General features: G+C 46.3%; 1 protein-coding gene and 1 long non-coding RNA gene across 2 annotated transcripts in view; one reads left to right on the top strand and one right to left on the bottom strand.

Annotated features, from left to right (window-relative positions):
• RAPGEF3 (Rap guanine nucleotide exchange factor 3) overlaps positions 1-18,192 on the top strand; it is an 870,850-nt gene that overhangs the window by 413,485 nt on the left and 439,173 nt on the right. The window contains exon 6 of the mRNA XM_085654789.1: positions 17,128-17,305. Within this exon, the coding sequence (XP_085510915.1) occupies positions 17,128-17,305 (178 nt within the window). The remainder of the gene's footprint in view (positions 1-17,127; positions 17,306-18,192) is intronic.
• The window catches only part of LOC146856579 (uncharacterized), a 221,423-nt gene that overhangs the window by 46,050 nt on the left and 157,181 nt on the right, over positions 1-18,192 (bottom strand). The window lies entirely within an intron of this gene.

Below are 18,192 nucleotides of genomic sequence, written 5' to 3'. Positions count from 1 at the left end.
AGTCCCAAACATTTGATAGGAGACAACCACATAGTCTAAAAGGCTCTGAATGTGTTGGGAGTGAAAAGTAACATGTGCTATTTTGTCAGCAGGCACTCTCCCATTTAGAATAACAAGATCTAAACTTATGACACTATCAAGCAAGAGGAACCCCCATTTATCTGTTTTTATTTTTTCTGTTAGTAAAATCTCGGGTATGTGCGAAATTTCCTCTTTGCCAGTATTGGCATAGATCCCCGAGGCAGAATTCGAGATTTTGGCGTTTAGGTCTCCCACTATTATCACTAGGGGGCATTCTTCCCTAATAGCTATATCCTGAATAAAAGAAAAAAATTCCAGGAGGAATATACAAGTTTGCCACAAGTAAGGAAATGGACCTGCCAGAATCTCCCGAACATGCCAGCTTCAAACATATACAAAGATTTGAGGGGTGGCAAAAGACCTTCTGATTCCAATTAATGGAGTTCTTAAGCAAAATGGAGACCCCCCCGCCCCAGGCGTGCCCTATTTCAGAACGCTTGGCATAGCAGGAATAAACAAAATAGCCATCACACTCAAACTCTTTGCAGGACCATGTTTTTTTGTAAGCATATGATTAAAGGGTTCATGGTTATCAAGGAATTCAGTTTCATTTCATTGGGTCCCAAACCAGTCATATCCCAGGCTACCTCAACGGAGCACTCCTTTCTGCTTCCGGATGGGTGTTATTCAGGGCTCCTGCAACCCAACTCCACTGGGCCGATTCATCTTCTATGTCTGGGGTCTGAGGAGCAACTGCCACACCAGACACAAAATATATTGAATGTCCCTTCCTATCCACAGAGACCACAATGTTTTTGGTTTTACCCACAGAATACTCAGTATCAGGGCCCAACGCATCTAGCACCACTGAATTAACGGGCCCTTGGAACTTTCAAGCGCTGAGTTGTAGAACCCACAGTTTGATATTCCTCATATTCTATGACAGATGTTATATCAAGACCTCGTTGCAAAAAATGCTCACAATTCTGCAAAACCAAATTGGCCACTATCAAGGAGCTAAAAGTGACACTAGAATAGGGAAGAGTGCTGTACACATTAATCATCTCATTTAATATATCCTTGCTTGCTATCAGCTTTAATGCCTCTAATTCCAAGAATAAGTAAGAATGAATCCTCCGTTTACCCAAATGGATTCATTGTCAAATAGCCAGGTAAAATCCACAATGGGAGATGAAACAGTCTGTACCCCACTAGTTTTCTTTGAAGAGTCCCTCCAGGGGATCCATAAAGGGACCCTATTGGTAAAGCTAACAACTTGTGCACCACCATAAGGTTGAATATTTGAGTACGAGACAGTTTTGGAAGTTGGGGCCTCTAAGTTTCTATTGGACATAGATGTGGTCCCTATGAGGATTCTATTCGACCCAGCCTGCCTGATGATTGGTATTTGGCCCCCTCCAGGTTACCATCCACCCTGGAATCAGAGACCCCAAATCCTGTCTCTAGCAAGGAAACCCCACATCCCATTTGCATTTCCCCTCCCAATGGATCAGCCTTCTCGTTAGTCAAGGAGGAATGGATTGCTTGGAAGGACTGCGACATCCGGGTTGGTGGGGATACTACCGGTCCAAAGTCCCCCAATATCCCAACTGATACCATAAACGCTGTGGTGGGTTCCCTTAGATTGCCATCTCATACCGGTGATTTAGGACCTCCCTCCTCCATTATTATATGAATATCACTCTGGCTTTCTGGGATCTGGAAAAATGCAATTTTGACGCTTTTTGTTTAGAAAATCGTCTCATTTTTATATTTCTTTTTTATATTTTCCCCCTTATGATTTATTACTGGGCAACCCGTCTTCTCTGCTTTCAGTCCTCACTTCCCTGGCAATATAGGGGAATGCGCCTGAGTGGTAGATGAAATTATGGCCTCCCCTACCCCTCCCCCCATCCCCACCTGCTTAATTTGCTTGGCATGGCCCCCAGTTTGCACGGCTTCTCCGGCGCCCCCTATTTTTCCTTTATTAAACAGAGGGAAGGTTTTCAAGATGGACTTTTCCAGAGGGGGACTCAATTCAGCCTCCTCAAATAGTGTGCTTAAACAAAGCTCTTCCTTTTCAAGCGTACACAAAGGAACTATGGGGGGCACCAAGAAGAGAGGCATTCCAGCTTGTACGGAGACGTCTCTCAATTCTCCCAAGGGAGAGACTAGTACTGGCCTATCATTTGCCCATTCTCCCATCTGGGGGTGTATCGTTGTTCTGCTTGGGTTTTCAGATCGGGTGGAACCCGCTCTACAGAGCCCTCCTGACCCAAACCAGAACGTTACCCCCTCCCTAGGGCCTTTTCACAGCCTCTTAACCACATATATATGTACCACCTAAGGACAGGGAATTCCTATTATATATATATATATATATATATATATATATATATATCAAGACCTCACAGCCTCGCAATCTCAGCAATCACAGTCTCGCGGCCTCAGGCAGACCCAGAATCTCCTACCAAACGGCAGCAACACACACAGTCTCGCGGCCTCAGGCAGACCCAGAATCTCCTACCAGACGGCAGCAACACCCATAGTCTCGCGGCCTCAGGCAGACCCAGAATCTCCTACCAGACGGCAGCAACACACACAGTCTCGCGGCCTCAGGCAGACCCAGAATCTCCTACCAGACGGCAGCAACACCCATAGTCTCGCGGCCTCAAGCAGACCCAGAATCTCCTACCAGACGGCAGCAACACACATAGTCTCGCGGCCTCAGGCAGACCCAGAATCTCCTACCAGACGGCAGCAACACCCATAGTCTCGCGGCCTCAGGCAGACCCAGAATCTCCTACCAGACGGCAGCAACACACATAGTCTCGCGGCCTCAGGCAGACCCAGAATCTCCTACCAGACGGCAGCAACACACATAGTCTCGCGGCCTCAGGCAGACCCAGAATCTCCTACCAGACGGCAGCAACACCCATAGTCTCGCGGCCTCAAGCAGACCCAGAATCTCCTACCAGACGGCAGCAACACACATAGTCTCGCGGCCTCAGGCAGACCCAGAATCTCCTACCAGACGGCAGCAACACCCATAGTCTCGCGGCCTCAAGCAGACCCAGAATCTCCTACCAGACGGCAGCCTTAGCACGAGCTCATCCTATTGTTACCGTAGTACATGACAGGGGAATCGGGATTACGATATATCAGATCACACAAAGACTATTAGTTGAGCACAACCTGTTCTCTAGTTCGAGGGGCTCGTTTTCCCCCTCATCCAGTTACCACTTACCTGACCAGGATTAACCTCTGTTCATGTTGAGTTAACTCTGACTAAAAGAATAGGCTATCCTCCTATACAAAAATACACAACACATGCTAACTCACGACAAGCTAGATACTTTATTTAAATGCCACATGCACATTCGCAGAATACATCATATATATATATATATAACCTGCAAGGAAAGTGAAGGGTTAAGTTATACACTTCAAAGAAAAAGGGGTCGACATCACCTGGATTGTATGTAGTCTGTGCTCAATGGTCATCTAGGTTCCCTTCTCCCTCTGTGCCTCGGCTTCGCCTGGAAGTCACACCTCCGCAGTCGCGGATCTACTCCCTTCTCCCTCTCCAAGTCACTGGAACCTCTTACTCATCGGCTACTTTCTCCTCTTTAGATTCAAGTTCATCATCTGTCTTCCCTGGAATAAGTAGTAGCTTTTTCTGCTAACGGCCAGATGCCGCCTATGGTCTAGAAGCAAGTGCCAGTGTCTGCCTCAGACTTTCACTAATATAGATGTGCATTCTCTCATGGAAATTTCCAGCTCGAAACCTGCCGCCCACCAAATTCCTGTACCTCCCCGTGCCAAGGACACGTTCCCAGCCGGCCGGCCTGATGTAGTGTCTTCGGCATGAAGGAGAATACAATCCTTCGATAAGGGCCGGCCTGAACCGGTTCTCTCCAAGCGAATAACACCTCCTAACTAAAACACTGCCTATGACCTGGAAACTTCCCAAGCTGCCAGAGCAGGAGGAAAGATGGAGTCTCTCCCGTTTAAGGCCTACCAGGCCTGAATGCAGCACAGCTCCATTAGATACCCTCACTACAGAACAGATTACCCCTAATGCTAACGAATCTATCCCCTAGGCTATGTATGTAGGCCCTGATCTATGGGTAGGAGCACAGGATTGTGTCAACGTGTCTAATAGATAGGCCCTATTCACTACTCTAATCCTTAGACTTGGATGGAAAGAGACTGAAGTCATATTGATCGCTCTATAACACAAGAAGGCCAGGAAAATCAAGCAGTACATTTCACCCTTGACTTCAGTCTATTATACATACATTTAAACGGAACTCACATCGGTGGAAGAATAATATGAAACAAAACTAACCGATCTATGTCTAGTACCAGATGTGCAGAATTGAAGTAGTGAAGGGATACATTGAATAAAACAACAGATAGAAATCAAAACAGCAATAGCAATCAAAATGCCACCTAATATGTAGCGTAGCATATGCATGTCCGGTAACCAATTAAAGAGCCAGTCAAACCAGCCCTGATCAATGTGTTTTCTAACTTCATCGGTTAAGTCATGCAATTTATCTATGTGTGCACGAATGGATTGTGTATGATCAGATAAGTTAAAACAGCAGAGACCTTCGAAATCTGAGCAACCATGTCCATGTTTAAGCAAAAGATAATCAATGGCTGCTCTATTTTGCAAAATGGCCCTACGTTCACCCTGGGCGTCTAATAGCAAGTCAGACAAGACTGTAGAAGTATGATTAATAGATTTAACCATCCAGCAAGCCATTTTCCCAATGGATTTGGCATTGTAAACCGCCAAAGCAGGAACACCAATAATTGAAACAGCTAGGCTAAGATATTCAGACTTGGAATATAAATGCAAAGATGAGTCACAATCCTCCTGTAATATCACTGTATCTCGAAGCACACGAGAGTTGGCATTTGGATGTGAAGAAAACATCAATAAACTCAATCTAGTAATGGCACACGGGCCTCCGGAAATGTTTGCGGGGACATATGGCCAGGAAGTATTACCACACGAGAAAAGCCATCGGGCAGGTAGCAACATCGCACGATAGTGACTGGGAGTAACTACCAAACTATTGCAAGTCATATTGTTCTGGACTGAGACACATGTTGTCGGTGTCCTCTGGAAACACAAAGTTCGTTCGTGAGGTGTAAAGGAAGTGGCGCCCCTTAACTTGAGGCGTAGGCATTCAGAAATTGCATTAGCATTACATGTAAGAAAGAAGCATAGGTCACCTTGTGTAATATTATACGTAATTATTTGGGACTGGATGGGGAGTTGCTCATTCGGCAGTTCAGTACACAAAGGACAATATACATGGGTAGCAAAATCACCCAGGATAATATTCGGACGAGCCTTCGAAATGTTAAAGATACTGATTAAAGTCTCCAGCGAGGCGGGGACAGCAACTAGGCAGGTCGCAAGAATATCGTGCACAGATCTCATCGGTGTCAAACAGAAGTGAGGGGCATCAGTTACTCTTTTGGCCAGTAGGGTCCAGAAGTTCGATGATGAATCCCACGCATTGAAGGAACGCAACACTCGGGTTCCCAGTTCATCCCGGGTTGATGGGATCCCTTCCCTCTCGCCGAAGTAGTCCGAAGGGGGTCCAATACCGGCACATCCTGCAGCAACAATCCAAAGAATGATCTGAAAAAGAACCAAATACAGGCATTAATCATTCTCGTAAATAACATTTATCAGCTGGGACAGCTTCCCAGCTATCTTTCCCTGGCCTCATAACCAAAATGGTATTATCCTGACCGGTGGCAATAACCTCTGCTTGTTCAGGGGGATTCTTAGGCGATTGCACCCAAACCTTGGCCCCAGGGTTATCCGTAGAGCCAAAGCCTTTCTGGCCACGTACAGTTAGCAAAGTTGGGGCAGTGCCTTTCATTATTTCACCACTGAAAACAGGCATAATGAGTAATTGAGCCACTCGGTCAGTACGATGTATCAGCAAGTCAATCTCACTGCTATTTAGCAGAAGTACCTTAATCTCTCCCTGATAGTCGCTGTCAATAACTCCTCCAAGCACCTGGATGCCTTTTACAGCCAGCCCCGATCTAGGGGCGATCAATCCAAAATTCCCCGGTGGTATATGAATACCAACACCGGTAGCAATGATGACCCGATTTTTACTTTCCAGAACGGTGTCATCCATAGCATGCAAGTCTAAACCTGCCGACCCTGGGGTCGCTCTGCATGGAGCCAGAGCTCCGGGAGTAATTTCCCAGTACATCACAGTTTCATTGATTACATTAGGCATAGTCTCAACATTTGGGGGAAACAAACGCATGAGCGGAGATTCAGCATTTAAAAAAGGACGATTATTCAGGATCAATAGTGCTTGGGGTAGAAAGTCTCGCCAATTTTTATACTTGTCATCTGTTAACTTTCGCAACTGATCCTTTAACAGGCCATTCAATCTCTCCACCAGGCCTGAGGCCTGCGGGTAATAGGGTATGTGAAATATCCATTCAATGTTATTTTCCACACAGAATTCCTGTACCAATCTTCCACGAAAATGGGATGCATTATCAGATTGAATTTGGAATGGCACACCATAATACATCATAATCAATTCTAATGTTTTTATGGTATTCAATTGGGTGGCTTGCTTACATGGAAGAGCTACCAGCAAGCCACTATATGTATCGACAATTGTGCAAACATATTGACAATTTCTACTCATGGGAAGGGGCCCGATGTAATCAATCTGCCAAATTTGAGCGGGCAGTTTCCCGCGATGTAAATGGCCTCTAACAATTTGGGGTACCTTACGCTGTCTGATATGTTGACAGACGGGACAATGTAAGATAACATTTTTGATTAGATCCAGAGGAATATAAATTCCTCTATCAGCAGCCCACCTGCTAGTGGCCTTCTCTCCAAAGTGTCCTGCCTTCTGGTGTGCCCATTTCGCCAATCCCGCAATGTCAGGATCTTGTCTGTCCACCACTGCCTCAGCAATTTTAGATTTTTCATCTGCAATGTTATGAAAAAATTTGTCAAGGGAGTCTATTGGGGTGTGAGCATCCACATGGAAGATGGTAACAGTACTCTGTGGGAGCATCTCCCAAATCTCTTGCCATAACTCTTTTCCCCACAATTCTTTGGAGTGTAACCTCCAATTATGGGAATGCCAGGTCGGCAACCAAACAGCCAGTCCATTGGCAGTGGACCAGGAATCGGTGAAAATGTGGCATATGCCGGGTAACTCTTGTTTCAAAACTTGGTAAACAGCATAAAGCTCGGCAAATTGGCTACTCTTCCCTTCACCAGTTGTGCTCAATAGTCTCTGTGTGATCGGATTATAAGACACCGCCTTCCAGTGTCGTGTCGTTCCAATAAACTTCGCCGACCCATCTGTAAACCAAACATGGTTTCTGTCCTCAGCGGACAAATCATCAAAAGGTCTACCCCACTTGACAGGGGACTCCTGTTCTAAAGGTACGGAACACTCACTCTCAGTCTCAGCCGATGGTGCTTGCGCCACTTGCTCATGTAAAAACGCAACTCCTTTCGGACCCACACGTGCCCTGTCTTGTATGTACCATTTCCATTTAATCACACTCGCCTCCTGAGCATGCCCAATTCGATGAGTTTTTGGTGAACTCAAAACCCACTGCATAATAGGAATTTCAGGACGCAAAAATATGTCACGTCCCAAAGTCAATTGCTCGGTATCCACCAAAGCCCAATAACAAGCAAGTAGCTGTTTCTCAAAGGGTGTATAACGCTCACCAGCATCAGGTAGCTTTTTGGTCCAAAACCCTAACGGTACCTTACTCCTGCCTTGTTTCTGCCATAGACTCCAATTTGCATAAGGACCTTGCACAGACACATTCAAATCCACATCACCATCACGTACAGGCCATAGATCCATAGCATGTTGAATTGCCTCTTTCGCCAGACTAAATGCATCTTGCTGTTGCTTACCCCATTCAAATGCATTCTTTTTACGTGTAATTCGGTACAAAGGGGCCAATATTTGACTCAAATGAGGAATATGCTGGCGCCAAAAACCAAATAAGCCAATGAAGCTCTGGGCTTCCTTCCTATTCCTCGGAACCGAAAAATCAAGAATCTTCTGTTTAACTTGAGGGATCACCTCGCGGTGTCCCTCGTGCCAATTAATACCTAAAAATTTTACAGTTTGAGACGGACCTTGTAATTTATCCGGATTGATCTCCCAACCTTTCCCACGCAGACACTCAATGACTCTATCTAATTGTGTCTGAACATCCTCTTGTGTTTCGCCTTGGATCAAAACATCATCAATATAATGACATATCTGAATTTTGGGATGAACTGGTACTTCAGCCAAATGTTCTGCCACCAGCCGGTGACAAATCGTAGGACTATGCACATAGCCCTGAGGAAGACTTCTGAACGTCATCTGGCGCCCGTTCCACGTAAAACTGAACTGTTCCTGACACTCAGGGGCAATTGGAATAGAAAAGAAGGCATTAGCAATATCAATGGACGCATACCATGTACCCGGATGTTTTTGGATTCTTTCAATTAAAGTAATGACATCCGGTACTGCAACAGTCAAAGAGGGTGTGTGTTTGTTCAATTCTCGATAATCAACAGTCATGCGCCAAGAATTATCACTCTTACGCACCGGCCAAACAGGATTATTCCAAGCAGAAGTAACTGGAGTTATAACGCCTGCATCAACCAACTCCTGAATGGTGGTACTAATCTCTTCATGACCACCCGGAATGCGATACTGCTTCTGACAAACCACTTTGGTCGCCTGGGGAACTTGTATAGGGGGCATCCTTAAACGACCAACCCGTATAGGTCTGGACGAGATATAATGCGTCGTTCCAAATTGGTAACACCCATCATCAAGATGCAACATCATTCCCTTCAAAATATCAATTCCAATTATGAATTCTAAAAGTGGCACCACTAATACAGAATATTCCTTTCTAGGGATTCTACCTATTCTCATTTCAAGCAAAGTTTGAACTGCAGGGGTTTCTTTTCCTCCTAATCCGGTAATAGTAAAAGGCTGCCCTGTAAATTTCTTTGATTTTCCATGAATAAGAGTGGCCTCCGCTCCTGTATCAACTAATGCTCGGGCCCTTTGGATATTACGATGTCTCCAATAAATATCAATATCTACATAGGGTCTATTATCTCTGTGAGCCCATCTGTGTACCGGAGCTTGACCTATTTCCTAGTCATTCTTACTGCATTCTGTGTACCAGGACAAATCAGGATAAAGGCTCTCACGTTTCTTAGGTATCGATACCTCCTGTTCATATCCATCTCTATTACGAAATGGATTCCTGTCCTCTGCATTGTACTGCGGGTTTCGATCGGCCAAACTGTGTCGATCCTCTCTCCTTCTCAACTCAGGGGATTGATCCCTATCATCTCTACGTCTGCTGTAAGCATGATCATTTCTCCCCCTTTCCTTTTCCCCCTCTCTCTCCCTGTCCCGCTCTCGACGGGGAGACAGATCACGTGCAGGACGCCGATCATCACGACGATCAGAGCGCCCACGGCGATCATCATCACTGCTACCATCAGAACAACCACGATCACACGCAGTCGTTCGAACACGCCGGGCACCCTCCTTCCGATCCAAGCCCCGTTTGCGAAACATCTCCCACAAACGAGCAGTAGTCTCACCATCAATGTCCTCCCGACGCACACCATCAGCCAAAAGACCAGTAAAGATATCTCGTCTAGTAAATTTATATTCACCAGGAGTACGAGTGTCAGGCCGGGACTGACGTTCAGGTTTAAACCACTCACCCAACTCACCGAGTTGGCGTACCGATTCCAACACTGTAGACAGTACATTACCAGTCTGGTTAATCAACAAAGTCATCATGACCTGCTTGTAGGCAACAGGAGAAGAGCGAATGATACGATTTCGCACAGAAGAAGTCAACATCCCATCAAGCAACCTGTCAGCAGTGCCCAGAAAAATAGCCGTTTTCATCACTTCTTCCTTAAGACGTTGCGCAGCATCACGCAAGGTATACCATGGCTTGTCATTGACAGGCCAGTCAGATTCAGTAGGATACTTCAAATTACAACCCTCAGTCGCCAATTGGAGCAAAGAAATTTGACCACCACCATTATAGTTACGAAAATGATCTTGCACAGTAGAATCCAAACTCAAAGAACAAAATTTCAAACAATCGCCAGTATCCAACATAATACCAGCAGCGCCCAGTTCATAAAGGCGCACCATCCATGTGAGCAAAGCCTCACCAGCCCGCTGCCGAAAGCGCAGCAAAATGTCACTAATTTCTTGTTGGGTAAAATCTTCTAAACAGTCTAAAGAAATACCTTGCGGAGCATTGGGAGACTGCTGCAACTTCCGACGAAAAACCGGATGCGCAGAGACTACGGGACGAGCATCACAAGGAGCTCGAGCAGTACTAGTAGAGGGACAATCAGTGTAAGAAGCATCGATGCCGCCCGAAGAGCGAGCGTAATCACGGGGTGCACCATCAGAGGTGCGAGAAGCAGACTTACATTCATGACGGGAACGAGAAGACTCGTGCTTGACAGACTCCTCACCCGAGGAACAAGACGTAGTCGAGTCCCAGATATTACCATCCCATTCATCAGGGTTCCAATCTAGTCCAGCTTTCGCCACGACCAGACGCACCTTACGCGTCGAAACTCGACCACGCCTGTTCTTGTACTTATAACGAGCAATCCGCACAGCCGCCCTTTCGGCAACCGTTTGATAAGTGTCAAGTTTGTCAGAAAGCAACTTATTTTGACACCGCAATAAAGTATTAGAATTCTGAATCTCAACAAAGTGTGCCTCCACATCCTTAAGAGAGATCTGCAATTTCAACAATCTCTCATGCAGAATCCGATACGCAGACAGAATAACCCAACCTCTGCGCCCCAAAGCGGGAACCTCCTCACCCTTCAATACAGGTGCCGTCTGCAAACAAGTAATCACGTCAGCCGGTTCCGCTGACTCCAAAGAAGAGTTCCAATTTTCACTCAGACCAGTAGAGTCAGCCCACTCACGGGCTAAAGCTCCATAAGGCGTTGAATCCCATCCGGGAATATCAACGGACAATTTAAGAGTAGATTTAGATTTCTTAGCAAACATCGCGAAAAAGAAAGAAAAAGAAACGCAGAGAAAGAGAAGAAAAAAAAAAGGAAGAGAGAAAGAAAGAGAGAAAAAAAAAAAAACTATTCACGCAAATATATAAAAAAGAAAACCACGCACACGCTGAAAGCAAACACAAGACAAAGACAACGCACACAGGTTTCGTAAACGGTTCGTGACGCCAAATGTTCTGCTTGGGTTTTCAGATCGGGTGGAACCCGCTCTACAGAGCCCTCCTGACCCAAACCAGAACGTTACCCCCTCCCTAGGGCCTTTTCACAGCCTCTTAACCACATATATATGTACCACCTAAGGACAGGGAATTCCTATTATATATATATATATATATATATATCAAGACCTCACAGCCTCGCAATCTCAGCAATCACAGTCTCGCGGCCTCAGGCAGACCCAGAATCTCCTACCAAACGGCAGCAACACACACAGTCTCGCGGCCTCAGGCAGACCCAGAATCTCCTACCAGACGGCAGCAACACCCATAGTCTCGCGGCCTCAGGCAGACCCAGAATCTCCTACCAGACGGCAGCAACACACACAGTCTCGCGGCCTCAGGCAGACCCAGAATCTCCTACCAGACGGCAGCAACACCCATAGTCTCGCGGCCTCAGGCAGACCCAGAATCTCCTACCAGACGGCAGCAACACACATAGTCTCGCGGCCTCAGGCAGACCCAGAATCTCCTACCAGACGGCAGCAACACCCATAGTCTCGCGGCCTCAGGCAGACCCAGAATCTCCTACCAGACGGCAGCAACACACATAGTCTCGCGGCCTCAGGCAGACCCAGAATCTCCTACCAGACGGCAGCAACACACATAGTCTCGCGGCCTCAGGCAGACGCAGAATCTCCTACCAGACGGCAGCAACACCCATAGTCTCGCGGCCTCAAGCAGACCCAGAATCTCCTACCAGACGGCAGCAACACACATAGTCTCGCGGCCTCAGGCAGACCCAGAATCTCCTACCAGACGGCAGCAACACCCATAGTCTCGCGGCCTCAAGCAGACCCAGAATCTCCTACCAGACGGCAGCCTTAGCACGAGCTCATCCTATTGTTACCGTAGTACATGACAGGGGAATCGGGATTACCATATATCAGATCACACAAAGACTATTAGTTGAGCACAACCTGTTCTCTAGTTCGAGGGGCTCGTTTTCCCCCTCATCCAGTTACCACTTACCTGACCAGGATTAACCTCTGTTCATGTTGAGTTAACTCTGACTAAAAGAATAGGCTATCCTCCTATACAAAAATACACAACACATGCTAACTCACGACAAGCTAGATACTTTATTTAAATGCCACATGCACATTCGCAGAATACATCATATATATATATATAACCTGCAAGGAAAGTGAAGGGTTAAGTTATACACTTCAAAGAAAAAGGGGTCGACATCACCTGGATTGTATGTAGTCTGTGCTCAATGGTCATCTAGGTTCCCTTCTCCCTCCGCAGTCGCGGATCTACTCCCTTCTCCCTCTCCAAGTCACTGGAACCTCTTACTCATCGGCTACTTTCTCCTCTTTAGATTCAAGTTCATCATCTGTCTTCCCTGGAATAAGTAGTAGCTTTTTCTGCTAACGGCCAGATGCCGCCTATGGTCTAGAAGCAAGTGCCAGTGTCTGCCTCAGACTTTCACTAATATAGATGTGCATTCTCTCATGGAAATTTCCAGCTCGAAACCTGCCGCCCACCAAATTCCTGTACCTCCCCGTGCCAAGGACACGTTCCCAGCCGGCCGGCCTGATGTAGTGTCTTCGGCATGAAGGAGAATACAATCCTTCGATAAGGGCCGGCCTGAACCGGTTCTCTCCAAGCGAATAACACCTCCTAACTAAAACACTGCCTATGACCTGGAAACTTCCCAAGCTGCCAGAGCAGGAGGAAAGATGGAGTCTCTCCCGTTTAAGGCCTACCAGGCCTGAATGCAGCACAGCTCCATTAGATACCCTCACTACAGAACAGATTACCCCTAATGCTAACGAATCTATCCCCTAGGCTATGTATGTAGGCCCTGATCTATGGGTAGGAGCACAGGATTGTGTCAACGTGTCTAATAGATAGGCCCTATTCACTACTCTAATCCTTAGACTTGGATGGAAAGAGACTGAAGTCATATTGATCGCTCTATAACACAAGAAGGCCAGGAAAATCAAGCAGTACAATCGTAGACATAGGTTTAGTAGTGTCAAACTTCTTTCCATTTTGCACTTCAAATAGCATTACAGAGATCATTTCCAATATATGGTCAGAACTCAATATAGATTTCTCTAATAGAGACAGAATAGAATTTAAAAAAATTCAATACAGACAAGTTATTCTGAGGGCGCACCATCCCTCCCATTTCGGTTGTGAGCAGGAATACATCATGGGCAGACTCCATAGAAGTACCAATCAAATGACTTGTGCTACAATATAAAAAAGGCATAGAAAGACGCCTAGGGGAGGAGCTTATGGTTGGAATGTTTTTTCCCCTGGATCCGCTCATTAAGTGATCATCCTTGTGCATATGGTCACAACAGTCTCCCCAGTCCCTTATTTGGGCTTCTATTTCGATATCTGGGAGTGTAAAGTCTTCCCCTGGCGTTGGCTCTTCATATAACTTTGCCCTCTCCACCATGGGAGAAACATCACCCAGGCGATCATCCAAATCACCATCCTCGCTTGATCCCTTATGGGTGTCCCCCGAGCTGGTGAAACAACAGGTGTAACCTCAGTCATACAGTCTGGCCTTGACTACTTTGGCTGCTTTCTCCTATTCAATTACGTATGTAGCTGGCTCTGCTGGATGACAGGAGGATCAGAGACCAAAGTGGCACAGGTGGGAGCGTCAGACGGTTTCTCACTTAAACCATCCTCCACCCTTTCAGATATCTGGGCCCTGACCCCTTCACAAAACTGCACCTGGCACCCAGCAAGGTTACAATGAGTTCCCTGTGATTCAGCGATAGGCAATGAAGAAGACGTGGGCATCTTTCGGAAAAAAACAGTTAAAACAGGGTGGGATTCATAGCAGAGTGGCTGTAGTTGTCTAGTGCCGCTGAATGATCTTCTTAATTTATGAGGTTGACTTGGTGATGAGGAAAGCACAAGCCCCAAGCGTAATTTTCTGGAGGTCATCTCGCTCGGGCTTACGGGCTTGCGTGCCTGCCTGGCTGACTCCTGCCTCCGCTCGCTTGATCCGCATAATACGCTTTAACATTCCGTCTATGTCAAGCCCTTACCCTCCACTCCACTCTGCTCTCCTCTCTCCGCTTGTCTGCCCGCTATCTCCAGACTGGACCCGAAAACTCCAACTCTCACTCTGTCCAGTAGTCTGTTGCCAACTACTGCTTTACCCGCTGTGCTATACCTTACAGAGAGACGAGGACAACCCTTCAGCTAACAAACTGGGGCTTTGGCCAGGACAAGGGTTAAGATTGTAGATGGACTGAGATGGAGTTATGACTAGGATGATAATCTCACGCCTGCTGCCGAATTTATGAACAGGTATTGGCAGGGGTTGACAGTGTTAGGCAGTATTGATCAGAGATAATCAGCAAATGGCGATGTGGGTTACCTTCCCCTTTATTCCTAAAGAAAACCGCACCGATTCGCAAGCCACACCGACCTAATGGTTGCCGCTTCCGCGAAATCGGGCAGTATCCACAGGACCCTCTGCAGCTTGCTTCCTGCTCTTGTTTGCGCGGATAACATGACAGTTAGTAAATGGCGTCTACGGCTGCTGCACGGCTTGCAACGCGGCACGACTCACTGCGGCTCCCAGCTGCGGCTATGGCTGACCTACTAGGTTGAGCTGTGGAACCGCCAATGCTGACCCTAGAGCCGAGATGCGCCGAGGCAAGCCGGAGGTTGGTTTAATTCGGCTTGCCTAAGAGATAAAAGAGGCAAGCCAGAGGTTGGTTTAATTCGGCTTGCCTCAAAGACACACGATTTGTGTTGCTCCACGCGTGCTGCACGGCTGCTCGGATCCGACCAACTCCCAACGCAGGTCTCGGGTGGACGCCCACCCCTGGAGGAGGAAGAAGGGCAGAACAAGGTGAAGCAAGGTGAGGAAGGGCGAGGCAAGGCAGGTAGACTAAAAGCGGTCGCTCTGACTCGCAAGCCGCACCGGCCTACCGCCAGCCGCATCCGCAAGATCGGGCGGTGCCGCAGCTCGAGCTTCCGGTGCTGCTGTTCGTTGCCTACAAGCCCGCGCCTCAACGTCTCCAGACAAAACGGTATAGCCACGGCCAGTAACCCCATGCTCCTAGGGCTAGGGGAGGCTGCAGGTTCCCATTAAGTTCAGGGCCGATTTCTGGGCGAATTCGGGGCCGTATTCAGGGCCTCCGGGACACTGCACTTGCCGCTCGGCTCGACGGTCCTGCTTGCTCCTCTCTGCTCATGCGCTTCGACTCAACCAATCAACAATCAATGGTGATTTCATTGTCCTGTTCAAGTATCTATGTGCTGAATGCCAGCTAATTGCGCTTCTTTTCTGCCTCACAGTCGAATGAACATGACATCAAAACGTGACACATTACAGTATGGTTAATTTTCATTCCAGTATTGTATTGTAATTTAGTTTATCTCTAGTATTTTACTACCTGTTGTTGAGGCAATGAACCTATTGAATGGTCATAGGGATAATATACTCCTTCACCACTGCCTGGTTAGTTTAAGGCAGGGTTCTCCAAAGTTGGTCCCGGAGGTCGGGATCCATGCCAGGGTTTTAAGATAATTTCATTTATCTAAATGTGGATATGCTAAAAATCTGGCATGGATCCAGCCCTCCAGGACTGACATTGGGGAACCCTGGTTTAAGGTGTTGATCAAAGTGGTATTTATTATGTAGCATCATAAGAGAACTCAATGACATTACAGTTCAGAATCGTTTAGTGACATCATTGTAAGCTTATGTGACATAACAGTATATTGCATAATCAATCCTCATAAATGACCACTTGGTTCTGTTCATTTCAACGCATTAAAAAATAATTAAATACATTATAAATTCAGTTTAAGACATCTGAAGATTTATGGTATTTATCCCAATATATGGACAAGTGTAAGAACAGGACGGGACATGATTACCTTTTAAAAGAAAAGTGGTTTTAAGTGTAGTTGTATACTATAAACACCGCAAATGAAATAAACAACGTTTAATTGTATCCACTTAGTAGTTTAGACTTTTAGTTGGAGAGGCTAGGGAATGCAGGTAGGCTACGACTTTTTAGGTCCAGTTTAACAGCACAGTGTCTGCTTGACCAATTATTACTAATTCTTTAAAGTAGACAGTGAGTGAACTTTGGATATGCCCTAGTATTACTTTCTCTTTTCATTCTGTTTCTCCTAGCCTATTTGGGGTGTAATTCTACCGCCTACAGAGCACTTGCATTACAGTGCATGAGGTACTATTCTGTATCTCAATAGTGCAATGGCCACCACGATTTCCGATTTTGTCTCATAGTGGAATTGCATATTGAAAACAATATTTTTCTGTTTTGTTTTACACTACAACGGTCTTTTTTAATAACTGGGTCACACTCAAAATGCAGGTCAATCCTGTTGTCATTTCCGATGCATGTTTCATTCTGGCTAGTAGATCGAATTGGGTTCTTCGGTCCCGGTGACTGGTTAAGACCAGTGCTTCCATGCACTGTAAGGTATGAATAATAAAAAGTAAACCTAACAACCATAATGCATTCTGTCCAACTGGATTCAGTAGCTGCTAACCCTAAAAAGACTCCTCTGAATTGATAGTCACACTTTACAAAACCCCACACACAAAGGGTTTCCTCTATTTTCTTGGTCATGTTCTGGTTTTCCTAATTATGAGTGTGGATTGTGTTTTCATTCTGTTTATTTTATCTCCTACGGTATTAGGAATGGGTGCGCTGTGGCATTTCATTGCACCGACTGAGCCCTCTCTGCAAGCCACACCCCATACTGACTTGTTGCATTTTATTGCTGTCTCAGTCAAGCAGGAGATCAACTTCCAGGACAAAGAATACCAGTTCTACCGCTTCATGGGAGTGGAGCTTCCTCAGAACGCTGTGGTCAGTGAGAGGGATTTGGAGGAGGAGCTGCAGGAATGCCTGGCATTTCTGGCATTGTTGGGACCAGATGCACTCCTCACCATGATACTGCGCAAAGCGTGAGTTTAGATTTTGCCCCTTTTTTAATGTGCCTCTGATTGCTGATTTGTAGGTTTGGCATTTGCCAAGGCCTGATTTTAGTCTATCTATTTTCTACATAAATATTATACTGTGTTACAGGGTATTTTAGTCAACCTTCTTTGCTCATTGTTCTGTTGTTGTCTAATTCACATTTTGGACTAGATTACGATTTCGGTCGGAGTCGCCTCCGACCAACACCGTAGCGGTCCTGGGACTGACCGACCTCTGGTTGGTGTTCCCAACACTGCAATTACAATGCGACCGCAGATGGTGCGGTCGCATACTCCCATTTCTCTATGGGAGCATGTGCTGCCGCCGTAAACTGCCCCAAATTTACACTTAGCTATCAGCCCGCGCAGCCGAGCTACAAAACCATCAACTGTCTCACTGGGCTTATGTAGTTGTGCATAAAACTGTGGCGTTGCGTTACTGTATTTATAGTTTTAGTGAAACAATTGTGCAACTTAAGTTTGGCTTCCTTGAACAGACCCTCTATCATTTCAGCATTTTCCTCAACTCTTCTTCAGGCCCTTGGAGACTTTCTTTAAGCAGGAAACACATCACACAGCAAAGTCCTTTTTCAAGCAGGGGGCACAGCACACAGCAAAGTCCTTCTCCTTTCTTTGGCAGAAACAGCAACTGCAGGCCAACCCCAGACACACAACAAGGGCAGTACTTCTCAGTTTCTTCAGCTCTTCTCCTCAGCCAAGATTCCTCTTGATTCCAGCAATAGTCTAAAGTTTAGGGGTTTTAGGTCTAGTACTTATACCCCAAAATGTCTTTGATCCCTTTGTGCAAAGGGACTCTGAGCCCAGTCCAAACCAGTTCTGGGGGCACTCTGCCAGTGCACAACATAATGCTTTGT

Source organism: Triturus cristatus, chromosome 4_1 (assembly GCF_964204655.1).
Source record: "Triturus cristatus chromosome 4_1, aTriCri1.1, whole genome shotgun sequence".
Classification (NCBI taxonomy): Eukaryota; Metazoa; Chordata; class Amphibia; order Caudata; family Salamandridae; genus Triturus; species Triturus cristatus.
Note: the sequence above shows the minus strand (reverse complement) of the source record. Positions and strands in the feature narration are given on the sequence as shown.